Genomic DNA, 14204 nt, shown 5'->3' with positions numbered 1-14204 from the left:
TCTCACTTGAACTTTTTTGGAGTACGAAAAATAAAGTCTAAACTTCATCAAGAATTTGCCAGAATAACAAGATGAAGAAAAAAAAAAAAAGGAATCGCAAAGGCAACTTGCTTAATTATTAAAATGCATTATCAAGTGATTAGTCATTGAAAGTATTATACTGACGTCAGAATGGCCAGTTAACTGGACAAAACCAATGCAGTGGGCATGGATTAACCAATAATTGGTGCTGGGAAAATTAACTGTATGGGAAACAATCATGCTAGACTCGTAAGTCACATTTTATACCCAAATAACTTCCAAATGAATTAAAGAGTGATGTAAAACACAAAAGCATAAAATGTAACAGATGAGATGAATATTTAATCTTGGGATGCAAAGGACTGTTTAGGCATAAAAAAGATTTGACAACATACAAATGTACAACTTAAATGTCAAAAAAATTACATGCAAACTTAAAAGGCAAACAGCAAACTAGGAAAACATTCTTAAGTTGAGAAACTATTACTGTACTGTATAAAAATATTTAATAAATGTTTACTAAATGATGTTTGTTGATTAAATGTTACTTTTCTGAAATCATTAGGGAAAAACAAAGCTAATAATTTTGATAATATAACAGTAAACGGCAATTAATATTATTACCTTATTGAAAATAACAAATGCTTTTGATATTCATAATTTAGTATCTTATTTTCATTAAACCTATAATAGAAGTGTAAAACACACACAGAAATAATGCTCACATATTTTTCATTTTTAGAAAATTGAATCCCTTATGATCAAAAGTAGTTATTCTATCTTATACCCTTCACACAGATTCCTCTGTGAATAGCTTCACTTAAATCACTTAGGTTTCTCTGTACAATACATTAAAACTGTAGTTGCTGATATAATTTAAAAAAAGAAAAAAACCTATAAAAATAATGTCACTCACTTGACATGGAAAATTAACCACACAGAATGAGTTCAATAATGTTCTGAATTTAATAAAGAATTGATTTAACTCTGCTCAAGAGTCATAACTCAACACTTTTTTTCCCCAATGGAAGAAGAAACAGAATATACTTTGCTTTAAATACCAATTCTTAAAAAACTGATGAGAAAGTATGAGTAGTGGCTAAAAAGAGAAATGGGTGCATTCAATTAAAATTTTTATTTCAATTATCCACAAAACAATATAATAACACTTTATAAAAATATTAAGTTTTAGGCTACCATTATTCATTTAAAAAAGTGTGCTAGAAGGCTGTTTTTGCCAACTTCCTCTTTTGGTAAGGAAAACACATTAAGAGGTTGAAGAAGAAAAGCTGTTGGAAAAAATCTTCAAATGTACAAAGTTCTTTATTTTTCTCAGCAATTTAAAAATACATAACCATTTAAACTGAATACACATTAAGTTAGTGTTTTATTTCCTAACTATACAATCGATATTATAAAGAACTGCTCCATTCAGTTAAAACCTAATGAATACCATCAACTTTTTCTGGCCTATTTTTCTGAAGAGAATTAGTACATAAACACATAATTTTATCCTTTTTAAAATGCTTAGAAAAATTGTAATATCATAGTTCACACAAAGCCCTTTAAAACTCTGATGTCACAGGTTGTAGACGTTAAAGGTAAGTGATGACAGCAGTCTTCTTGGGAAAATCCTCTTGGAAGAGGGATTCAATACTAAGCAGGTTACGTAAACATAAGAAAGCCACCACAATTTTTAGTACCAGAACTGTTGCCAACCTGCATGAAGTTCATCTGCCACATTTTAAAATGGTTTGAATCTCAACATAGATACCTCAGCACAGAATTTTAAATTTAATGATCAAATCAGGTATGTGATGGTAGTCAGTAATAATATTCCTAAAATACTGGGACCTGATGTGTTGCTTTATTTAAAGTGTGACTATAAAAGAGAGTATTTTAAAACGTAAATACCAGACTTTCATTTGTCAGATTCAGTCCCTTTGCTAGGCACTTAAACCAGTGATGCTGCTATTCAAATTCGTATTTTGGAATTTTCTTTTTGAGTTAGTCATAAAAATCAGTATTATTCTGTATGTTTCACTTCTGTACTTTAAATAGGCAAAATCTGTCCCCTTCTTTTCACCACTGCTATTTTTCCGAATATGTTTTCCTCCTCAAATCAACTAAATTCTAGAAGGGAAAAAATGATAATCATTAAGTATATTTAAAAAGTGAATGTAGATTCAAACACGGATTTGAAAACTGGAGTTCTAAAAATGTTTTACATAAAAGCTGTATCACTGGAATTAGTGGGAAGCCTTAACTATTTTGAGGCTATAGCACTCATTTAGTATTTATGTTAAGAAAGATTAGCTTTATAGTCATACCTTATAACTCTTAAAATCTCAGAAAATAAGTGAGGAGCTTTGAGTGCCAGCAAAGCCATTTTGTCACTCTGTAACGTCAACATTAAACATTACATTCCATCTCTCTATCTGTAAAACTTTCACATTTTCTTTTCTCATATTTCTTTAAATACATTTTCCTCTCTGTTAGTCTATATTCAATAAGAGCAAAAGTGCATTCAAGTCCCTGATCTAGTGATATTTTATATTTGTGGCACCCATCATCATAAGTACATATTAGCAATCTCACAGTACCAGTCTGTTTTTCAAAAAGCACTGTTTAAATGCTGGGTTTATTTTTTTTCATGCTATCTAAAGATTAAAAGATTTCCCCTTTGATTGGATAGTATGATTTCAATTATATATTGCCTTTAAAAAAATCAGTGCAACCTTATAAAAGATTAACCCATATTCTAGTTACCTTCATTATTTTAAACTGAGCTATTCAGAAATGATTAAAGTGAAAATTTTCTTCTACTTTCCAGTTCCATGAGTATACTGAGTATTAACATAGTGCATTATACTTTCAAATTCCACTGCTGTTGTCTAACATTTAATCAAGTTTTAGATGCTGTTTATATTCCTTTTTGCTTCTAAAAACCTGGCCCAAAAAAAAAAAAAAACCTGGCCCACTTCCATGCAAACAGAGGCATATATTAAGGTTGCATATTAACTGTTCAACTTAGAAAAAACTTTTAAGAATAATAAATGCAAGAAATTTTTAAAAATTGGAATGGAATTGTTTGGTCCCATGAAGTTCTGTAATTCTAGATTTTATTATGGTATAACTTTTTAATCTCCCAAGTTTTGTCTATACTGATTGATAAATTTCTCTTAATTATACATTTGGGGAATAAAAGAAAGGTAGTGATTCATAAACAGTAGCCTTGTTGCTCTTCATTGTCATGCTATCACTCACACAGTCATCAATATCTTAACTATACTTTCTTTGGACCCTGAAATAAGCTGAAAAATTCATCATTGGTACTTCAGAGTTTAACACTTGGAAAAAAAAAAAAGTGGTTTTGTGCAACCACATCTGTAATTCCAGTTTACCATCAAAAACATGCAGGGTGAAGAAGATTTTCTTCTTTTGATTCCTGTACGTAAGTGAGGAAGTCTACACAAGTTCTTTACATTTTGGCAGATTTGTGCATATAAAATTGGCTTCTTGGATTATAAATTTTCTCCTGGCTGGTACTGCGGCTCTGTAGCAGTGAAGTAGTCTTCCAAGAAGGACTGGATATATTCAAACGTTGGTCTTTCATCAGGGTCCTTCTTCCAACAAAGATTCATCAATTCATGTAGGGACTCTGGACAGCCCTGCGGGCACGGCATCCTGTACCCTCGTTCCACCTGTTCCAGCACCTCGCGGTTTACCATACCTATCACGCAAGATTCAAACACCAAAAAACAGTGACGCCAAACACCACTAGCAAAAAGAACAAATTCCCTAACCACTAACTAATTGGAGGTATATTCGAGTGAGTTTATTTAGTGAAACGATTCTTTCAACAAAGAAATAAATTTTAAATGTCAAAGTACATCAACAAGAGCTTAGCATATCTTTTTTCATTCCACCTAAAATCTGGCTTTTAATACTAATGCCTTCAAAATTAATGAGAATTGAGAGTGCTACTCTGAGGTACTGATACTTTCTGATACTAACAGTTAATAATGACCAAACTTGGGCTAATGAGGAACAGTGGCAAGACAGTGTCTGAAAGAACTTTCAAACAGGAATTCAGAAGAAAGAGTGCTAGTCCTGGTTTTGCCAAATATACTAATTATGTTATTTTATATCAAGTCAGTTCCTTGAACCAGTTTCCTTATCAACTGTCACCTGTTTGACTTACCTCAAGTTATTACACAGTTCCTTTCTTGTATTCCTCTGTAATCCCCACCAACCCCAACAGCAGTGCACCCTGTGTTATCACAGGGTAAGCATACCCTCAATTACCTGGGGAAGGAGAGGACTAGGATATATTTATGTTCATCTCCTAAGAGAACAGTAGAGCGAAAAGGCCCTTTTAGAAAATGCCCTAAAGGGAGAAAACTGCGCACACCTTACCCTATCTCAAGGATTGTGGCTCTCATAGACTGCTCCCCATCCAATGACCAAAAAAAAAAAAAAAAAAAGACAGATAGAGAGAGAAATATAAAGGTCTCCCCCAACCCCTTACACTTTTGCTCATAATAAACTCCAGTTACATGAAATGCAAACTTACCTGGATATGGCACTCTGCCCTTTGTTACCAGTTCCGTCTGTAGAATTCCAAATGACCATACATCAGACTTTATTGTAAATCGACCATATAGTGCAGCCTCAGGAGCTGTCCATTTGATTGGAAATTTTGCACCTAAAACAGTATTGACAAGCTTGCTTCAGTAACTTGTTTTTTTCTATTTGTGTAAATATGGCATAAGCAAGGTTAATTTTTTGTCACTATACCTACTGTACATGTCATGTGTCAAATTCTTCAAAAGTACAAGATACATGGGAAAATTTTCTTTAATACTATTTAAAATTTGCATTAATAAAAATCGCATTTCTTCCTGATAAGATATTCAATGACAGAATGGCTGGTGGGGATAGAAAATCATTCAAGAAAATAGAGGTGGGGGCTTCCCTGGTGGCGCAGTGGTTAAGAATCCGCCTGCCGGGCTTCCCTGGTGGCGCAGTGGTTGGGAGTCTGCCTGCCAATGCAGGGGACGCGGGTTCGAACCCTGGTCTGGGAGGATCCCACGTGCCGCGGAGCAACTGGGCCCGTGAGCCACAACTACTGAGCCTGCGCGTCTGGAGCCTGTGCTCCGCAACAGGAGAGGCCGCGATGGTGGGGGGCCCGCGCACTGCGATGAAGAGTGGCCCCCGCTTGCCGCAACTGGAGAGAGCCCTCGCGCAGAGGCGGGGACCCAACACAGCCATAAATAAATAAATTAATTAATTAAAAAAAAAAAAAAAAAAGAAAGAAGAAAAAGCTGCCTTCCTTTCACTCATGTACTTGGGTACTTGGTCAATGATCTATCCCTTTAAAAAAAAAAAAAAAAAAAAAAGAATCCGCCTGCCAATGCAGGGGACACGGGTTCAAGCCCTGGTCCAGGAAGATCTCACATGCCATGGAGCAACTAAGCCCGTGTGCCACAACTACTGAGCCTGCGCTCTAGAGCCCGCGAGCCACAACTACTGAAGCCCATGCGCCTAGAGCCTGTGCTCCGCAACAAGAGAAGCCACTGCAATGAGAAGCCCGTGCACCTCAACGAAGAGTAGCCCGTGCGCAGCAACGAAGACCCAATGCAGCCAAAAATTAATTAATTAATTAAAAAAAAAAAGAAAAGAGAGGTAAAAACTCTAGTAAGAAGCAACCAAATACATGGGTGATAGGATCTATAACTTTTAAGTCAGTCTAGCTCCTAGTAGTTCTAACTGTTGGTTGCCAAGAAAGTATTCTATCGGTTCTAACGTCTACTGGTTTTCGACCACAATCTCCTTTCTAAATATTTTATGATATCTCTCTGGAAAATTTTATTGTACTATCATTTTTAAAAGACTAAAAAATATTTAGTCAAATACTTAGTGTATACTTACTTTTTATGCACAAGACATTACGCTAATTGTTATAGGAGACACAAAAACATAGCCTTTGTGATGTTTATACACTTACAGTGAAAATGAGATTATAGGTGTCTTAAAAACTTGAAGTTGCTTATATATGTATATAATGTTGTAAAACATTTCTTTAGATGTTCAAACAGAAGATCAATTTTCATTAGCACAATCACAAAAGGTTTCATTTAAAAAGTGGAGGCTAAGTTTAGCCTTAAAGAATGCTTAGAATTTTTGCAGGTAAAGATTAAAGAAGAATAGGAAGATATTTCAGCTGGAGGGAACAGCACAAACGTATGGAGATTGAAAAGAAAGCACTGTGTTGAAGACAGGGTTTCTCAACCTGGGGACTACTGGCATTTGGGGCTGGATAATTCTCTGCTTGGTCGGGGCTAGCTTGTACTTTGCAGGGTGTTTAGTGGTATGCTGGGCCGCCCCCCAGCAGATGCCAGTAGCAGCCTCCCAGTTGTAACAACTAAAAATGTCTAAAGGGACTTCTCTGGCGGTCTAGTGGGTAAGACTCCGCACTTCCACTGCAGGGGGCACGGGTTCGATCCCTGATCGGAGAACTAAGATCCCTCATGGTGCATGGCGCGGCCAAAAAAAAATAAAATAAAATAAAAATAAAAATGTCTGAAGATGTTGCCAAATGTCCCTTGGGGAGCAGTACCACCACCCCTGGTTGAGAACTGTGATTTAGGGAACAGTTCCCAGTGGTTTGTCTACCAACATGGTCAGTAACAAAAAGATAACAGTCCAATGAAAAAAAGAGAAGAAAGATCACATATCAATTCATAAAGCTAAAATCATTAATTTATAGGTATATCCTTTATTCTGAGATTACATTCTTCCCGCTTGTGTAGTGTTAAAATGCTCTTTCTTTTATGAAATGATGGTAATAGTGGATAGCCGAAAAAAGTTTTTTTGGGTATATCTACTAAATAAATCTTCGCTAACCTTTACGTTGGTCTTACTAGTTTGTATTGAAATAGTTCGTTTATAATTCAGTTGCAGACAGACATTAGTCAGTGAGCTCCTTGACAGCAGAAATCATGCCTCTTACAGCTGTGCCCTCACGTCCAGCACGTGGAAGGACTCAAATGTTTGTTAAAGACAAGCTGGAACTAGACAGTAGGAGATGCTGAATGCCAAGGCATCTTTTTTATAGGTGTGGAGGCCTGAAGGTTTCATCAGGATGAACAACCTATGTGCTGATTTGCACTCGACCTTACTTACTCTCTGCCTGTCAAAGTTACACTCTTTCTTTGCATAGTGGACTGAGCGTCCACTATGTTAGGTAATGTCAGGCATTCTACATCTATTAATTCATTAAGTTTCACAACAATCTTGAAAAGTAAGTATTACCATCTAATATTTGTAAGTGAGGAGACTGAGGCCCAGTCAAAAAGGTTAGGTAACTTGGGTGAAATCTCTGGGCTAACAGGAGATGGAACTGGAACTCAAAAACCCATACTCTTCCTGTATGCATATATTTTGTCCTTTAAATGTGTACTGAATGAGAGCTCAGAGAAATAGACACCAAATAAAAGAACTGACCTGTGTTAATTTCTGTAAGCTCCCCTCCCTCACTGTTTACAGTGTCAATCTTATAAGTGTTTTTATTTACTACAATTTTATATATAATAAAGAATTATTGTAAATCTGGCATGGAAATGGTTTCCAAAGCCTTTATAAAATTGTATGCTATTTCTTAAGATATTAGCTCCTAGTCCTTAGTGTAGTAAAAATTGGATGGTTCTGAAGTTTGTTACAAAAGTTATTTTAAAATGTTTCTTGTTTGTTGGCATGCCAAAGGAAGTGTGAAGAGGAGAATACTGCTTGCTATATTTATAATGCAAAGAACACCCACCGTCAGATTCTTCCTTGGGGGAAATAACTATCAGAAAGCCACAGTACTATGCACCGTGTATAATTTTATGAATAAAAATCAATGTTTTTATGACGTTTTTTTTTCTTTTCCTTTCTTTTTTATTGGAGTACAGTTGCTAATGTTTCTATGACTCTTCTGAGCAGACCGAGAGCTGTTCTTCTTATTCTGTAAAACCCTGTATATTCAAAAGAATGGTAAGAAATACCCATCGAAAATGAGGTTACAAGAGTTTATTAAAAAGTCATTTTACCTTGTCTAGCTGTATACTCATTGTCTTCAATTAACCTTGCTAAGCCAAAATCTGCTATTTTGCACACAAGGTTTTCTCCTACAAGAATGTTAGCAGCCCGAAGATCTCGATGAATATAGTTCATTCTTTCAATATATGCCATACCATCAGCAATCTTGGGAAGAAAAAAACATATATGATACAAAGGGAAGGAGGGAGAGGACAATTCTGGTTAATGTTAAGTCAGATCGCTGAAGAATCATGTATCTTCAAAAGAGATGATAGTAACAGGGCATAGTCTAGCAGATAATAAGAAGAACAGAAAACCTTTTAATGGAGGGGGAGGGAGAGGAGGATAAGGAGGGAGAGAGGGAGAGAGAAGGAAGGAGAGAAGGAGAGGGGATAGGGGAGTAGGAGAAAGGCCCACAAAGCCTGAACCATTTACCTGGCCCTTTCCAGAAACAGTTTGCGGGCCCCTAGTATAGAGGGGCTCAGAGCCTTGAGCTCAGGTGTGTGGACGAGGCTTGACATATGCCAAAGTCTCACAGGTACGGTTTCTTGGTATAAAGTTTCTCTAAATTGCTAGATCCCATGGACATCTGGACACTCACTGAGAGAGGAGTCTTAGACCCAATGTGTCAACCAAAGCCAATAAAAGGCCCCTTGAATACCTACCACACATCTGAATATAACTTTTAATAGTTTTCATTTATATTTAAAAACAAAAATCCAGAATAGTAAAACTATCCCATCTTTAACTGTATATTGCCATCTTAATTCTTGTTTTGGACTATATTAAATAAGAAATTCAGCATATACTTTATCTTTATTTATTTATTTAAAGACCAATATTATTAATTATTTTAGGTATATTACTTTCCAACCTTCTATCCTGGTAGGATCAGTATGATTCTACGTTGCTTAATATCTGCCTATCTACAGCACCCCACTCCCAGCTTTGTTCAGGGCCTTTTGCAGCATACACTTTAGATTTCTAATACTTTCTTTGGAATAGCGATCATTCATTGTCTTAAAATTTATCTACTGAAATATAAATACATATAGATTTTATATTTGTGGATGCATATGTTTCTGAAAGGCCATATGACACAGGACAGCACTGTAGTGGGAGTTACCTGATTCTAATACTAATAAGTTATATGACTTTTAGATACCTGGGTCCTCAAGATACTACAGTATCTGTAACATACGGAGATCAGACTGGATTATCTGTAATGTTCCTCCCAGCTCTAAAATCCCATGATTTCACTATTTGAACAATAGTATCTACTAAGATTAGTTTACATTTTTAATGTACACTTGCAATTCAAATGGACACATGTATAAACACACAAGTACCTGAGCAGCCATGTCAACCAGTTGTGGGAGCTTCAAGTACTTTCCATCTCCCTCCTTGAGGAAATCTAATAAGCTCCCTGTAACAGACAGCAAGACATTCATGAAAAATAAGCAAATCTTAAATCAGAATTGCAACAAACATTCCCCTACCTCCAAACAAATCATATGACAATACAAAACTTCAGCTTTTTATTCTTCAATATTTTTTGCAGCTTTGGAATTTCTGAATAATTATCTTTAAGATTCTAGAAGAGGGCCCTAAACTGAATTTTTTAAAACTTCTGATAACATGAAAAAAAAAGGGAAAATGCAATCATCTCATCAGATTATAGACATTCTTTCCTTGTTTGCTTTGATCAAAATCAGTCCAATTTTTAGTCAAAAAGTAGTATTAGATACTTATATTTTTAAGTCAATCTGTAACAAGAGCTCAGACAACTTGAGGACATCTTGGGGTACTTGAAACTAAAGCTAGATGGCTAAATAAAAGAGTTGATGTGAAGTGTTAGTACAACCAACTTCTCTCAATTTTAGCAGAAGATACCATGCAACAGCAAAGTACTATGCATTACAGCAGAGATAAAGGCTGGAAAGAAAACGTCTAATTGCTATTCTATTACAGGTTAAAAACTTACCATGTACCTGAATTTAATCAAGAGAAAATATCAGACAAACCCAAATTAAGGCACATTTTATAAAACAACTTTGTTCTCTTAAAAAAAATAACAATGTTATGAAAGACAAGAAAAGCTAAGGACTGCTCCAGATTAAAGGAGACTAAAGAGATGGATGACTAAAAGCAACGCATGACCACGGGCTGGATACCAGATCGGGGGGAAACTGCTATAATCATCACTGGGACGATCGGTGAAATCTGAATATGAACTGCATTTTAGGCAACAAAATTGTATCCATGTTACATTTCTTGAATTTGATCATTGTACTGTGGTTATGTAAGACAATGTTCTTGTCTTTAATAGACAAACTGAAGTATTTAGCGGTAAAGTGAGCATAATGTCTGCAACGTACTCTCAAATGTTTCGGGAAAAAACCCTCACATTTATTCATACATATATATAGCAATTGGCGAATCTGGCTGAAACATACATGGGAATTCTTTGTATTATTTTTGCAACTTTTCTATAAGTTTAAAAGTACTTCAAAATAAAAGTAAAATAAAACAAAAAACAAGGCAAGGCAAAGAAAACCCTTTCCATGTTGACAGGACTGTGAAGCAAGGCACAGTCATGACTTAGTCTCTTCATTTATAGAGATTCAAAGTCAGGGAAAATCTCTTTTCCTCTGGTCCATCTATGGCAGGGAGGACATGTTACTGTGTTTGTCCATTTATCTGCCCTTTCAAATATTTACTGAGGGTCTACTACACGTGAGGCACTGTAAAAGGCATAGAAGGTACAAAGATAAATAAGACCTTAAAATACTATACGAAAGTATAGTATATAGATCTAGAAACTATATGTACACAAATAAATATTGTCCAGTAGGTGTTATAAAAGTTACTGTAAAAACTACAGTGGAGACACGATGGATCTGGTTAATTCTATGGAGAAATCAGGAAAGGCTTCACAGAGGAGATGCATCTTGAAGAAGAATGAGAGCAGAGAGGGAATTCCAGGAAGAGAGAATAACAAGTACAAAGGCAGTAATTCATGAAACGGCACAGTAAGTTCAAGGAACTGAAAACGGTCCTTCCTATGCAAGAACACGGGCACAAAGATGGGAACTGATGAGAAAGAGGCTGCAGGAGTCAGAACACAGAAGGCAATGCATAAATGGACTTTTTTCTTTTTTATATGAAGTTTTATACTGAGAAGCAATATGATCAGATTTATGTTGAAAAGCAATTAGTCCGATTTGATGAATGAAATTGGACTAAAACTGCATAAAAGGAGTAAGTTTAAAAGTTCCTGCAATAGTCTAGGAAAGAATGAGAAGAGGAACATTTCCAGAGACACTTAATAAATGGAATTAACAGCACGCAATGGACTATTATTACATAAGGGGGAGGGAAAGTGAAGACTGCGGGGCCTCACTGCCAGAGTCTGTGTTTCTAACAAGTGTCCAGGCGATGCTACTGCTGCCGCCCCCGATGTTGCAGAGTCTCTTGCCCTTTCCAAAAACGGCAAGTACAAGAATATTCACTGCAGCGCTGTCTGCGATGGTGCAAACTAAAAGCAACCTAAATGTTCACTGGGAAAGGAATGAATAAACAATGGAATACTCATACAGAATTTCATTCAATAGTTAAAAGTACACAAATGAGATCTTCCCTTAACCACATGAATAAATCTCAAGCACGTAATGTTGAACGAAAATAAAGCTGGTTAAATTTATGTAATTTAAAAACATACAAATACTGTTAATAGGTAACTATATACTAGTAAAAGTATATCAACATGAAAAACAGAGATGGGAAAAGCAACAACTTCAAAACTGAGGTTACCTCTGAAGGGAATGGGCTCAATGAGGGGTAAAAACAAGGATTCAGTTAGATCTTTAATGTGTTGTTTCCTTAGTAGAAAGATCTGAAGCAAATATGGCAAAATGTAAACATTAGTTAAATTTGGATGGTAGGGACATGGGTGTTACAGTGTTCTTTGTATGTTTGAAGCATTCTGTAATTTAAAAAAAGTAAAATGGCTAGTTAGGAAGTAAAGATGTAATATTGTCTGTTCTTTAAAGAATCTTGGGGCTTCCCTGGTGGTGCAGTGGTTAAGAATCCACCTGCCAACGCAGGGGGACAGGGGTTCAAGCCCTGGTCCCGGAAGATCCCACATGCCGCAGAGCAACTAAGCCCATGCACCACAACTACTGAGCCTGCACTCTAGAGCCCACGAGCCACAACTACTGAAGCCCACGCGCCTAGAGCCTGCGCTCCCCAACAAGAGAAGCCACCGCAATGAGAAGCCCACGCACCGCAACAAAGAGTAGCCCTCACTCGCCGCAACTAGAGAAAGCCCATGCACAGCAACGAAGACCCAATGCAGCCCAAAATAAATAAATAAAATAAATAAATTAAAAAATAAAAAAAGAATCTTGGCTCTGAAGGGAAGCAAAAGGTAAAGAGAAGTCGGTGAAAAGCAGATGTTGGGACCAAGAGAGGGTTTTCTTTTTAAATGAAAGGAAGCATTTAACTGTCCTTAAACAGAGGAAGGAACACTTCCTTTTCTTAGCCTACAAGACAGACTGATGTTATATAAATACTCTGCATGACAATGCTGAATATACAGAAAGAAGTAAAAGCTACAGTTCTTTGTTTCGGGATTTAGAATCTAGATAAGGAGCCATGATCAATCCACTATGTAAAATATCATTCAGTGCAATGATAATTGCTAAAACAGTGCAAAGGCTGCAGAGCACAGAAATCCAGGACTGGAATGTGTGTTATTTTGACAATTCTTTTTTTCTGATCTTTAACTAATTACAGCAAATCCCCCCTCCCTTAAAAGTTTCTTATATCCATTTATCAGAGCATTTTGGATCATATCAGTGGGTCCTTAACCTTTTTTTGGTCATGGGTTATTTTGAGAATCTGATGAATGAGAGAGTCTATGGACTCTCTCTCTAGAAAAACACACATAACTGTGCAAAGATTGACAGAGAACTTCAGAGGAAGTTCACTGACCCTCTGAAGCTCATTCGTGGCAGAGAGAGCATGTACTTGATAAGTAATTATGAAACCAATTCAGAGCAGTCCTTAAGTTTGTCTCATATACCTCTCTGGCCTTATTTCCAACCAGTTACCTTCTATACTTTCCACTACCCATGGTTTTGTTCCCCATTTCCTCATAGCTCTGCAGAAAAACACTGGTACCCTTCACTTTACTTATTCGTGTCCTTCATATTAAAGGGTAGTTCAAGGCTTGTCTTTTCTGATATTTCTCATTTTATTCCAACCTATGTTATCTCTTCAATTTCTACGTTACTTACTGAATGTGTCAAAACACCTAGAAATCCATTATGCTTTGAACTTGTTTGTTTATAGTGAGCTGTTATTTACTTTTATACTGAAAATTAACTCATCGCGTTAGGTCTTTTCTCTCCTAATTCAATGTAAGTTAGATGGCTTTATTTCTTTGATACCTTGTAATACTGGCATACTGTTTATATATTAGAAGCATTCAATACATTTTAATTGTTAACAATTTCTAGAGTATTCTGATTATAAAGAGAACACACGAGGCAATGAGTTTGGATAGATTATGGAGGGCCAAGTTCTAAGTGCCTGAATAGCAAGATGGGGAATTACAGAGTTTAAAACTAGAAGGGCCTCTCCCTCGCCTCCTCGCTTATAAGATGACCAAGAAATGAAGGAATAATGGTCGTCCCAAAAAGGGCTGCGGCCAAGTGCAGCCTATTCGCTGCACCAACTGTGCCCGATGCGTGCCCAAGGATAAGGCTACTTAAGAACCTCGTCATTCGGAACATCGTAGAGGCCGCAGCCGTCAGGGACATTTCCGAAGCAAGTGTTTTCGACGCCTGTGTGCTTCCCAAGCTGTATGTGAAACTGCATTACTGCATGAGTTGTGCCATTCACAGCAAGGTAGTCAGGAATCGTTCCCGGGAAGCCCAGAAGGAACGAACACCTCCACCCCGATTTAGACCTGCGGGTGCTGCCCCATGACCTCCACCAAAGCCCATGTAAGACGCCAAGTCCTTAAAGACTAAAGAAATACTGTCCCCTGGAAAGACAATAAAATGGAAATTATACTTTTAAAAAAATTAAAAAAT

The 14204-nt window shown here is 36.5% G+C and overlaps 1 protein-coding gene, 1 long non-coding RNA gene and 1 pseudogene across 5 annotated transcripts in view; 2 read left to right on the top strand and 1 right to left on the bottom strand.

Moving 5' to 3' along the window:
- The window catches only part of LOC132347553 (uncharacterized), a 64847-nt gene that overhangs the window by 9638 nt on the left and 41005 nt on the right, over positions 1 to 14204 (top strand). The window lies entirely within an intron of this gene.
- Positions 1142 to 14204, bottom strand: part of YES1 (YES proto-oncogene 1, Src family tyrosine kinase) — a 77151-nt gene continuing 64088 nt past the window's right edge. For all 3 annotated transcript variants that reach the window (XM_059894148.1, XM_059894146.1, XM_059894147.1), the window contains exons 9-12: positions 9453 to 9529; positions 8115 to 8268; positions 4598 to 4729; positions 1142 to 3754 (exon numbers count right to left, since the gene is read on the bottom strand). In XM_059894148.1, the coding sequence (XP_059750131.1) occupies positions 3546 to 3754; positions 4598 to 4729; positions 8115 to 8268; positions 9453 to 9529 (572 nt within the window). In that variant the 3' untranslated portion in view covers positions 1142 to 3545. The remainder of the gene's footprint in view (positions 3755 to 4597; positions 4730 to 8114; positions 8269 to 9452; positions 9530 to 14204) is intronic.
- LOC132347552 (small ribosomal subunit protein eS26-like) lies at positions 13761 to 14118 on the top strand (annotated as a pseudogene).

This window comes from Balaenoptera ricei, chromosome 14, assembly GCF_028023285.1.
Source record: "Balaenoptera ricei isolate mBalRic1 chromosome 14, mBalRic1.hap2, whole genome shotgun sequence".
NCBI lineage: Eukaryota > Metazoa > Chordata > Mammalia > Artiodactyla > Balaenopteridae > Balaenoptera > Balaenoptera ricei.
The sequence above is the reverse complement of the archived record's forward strand: the minus strand, read 5'-3'. Positions and strand labels throughout refer to the sequence as shown.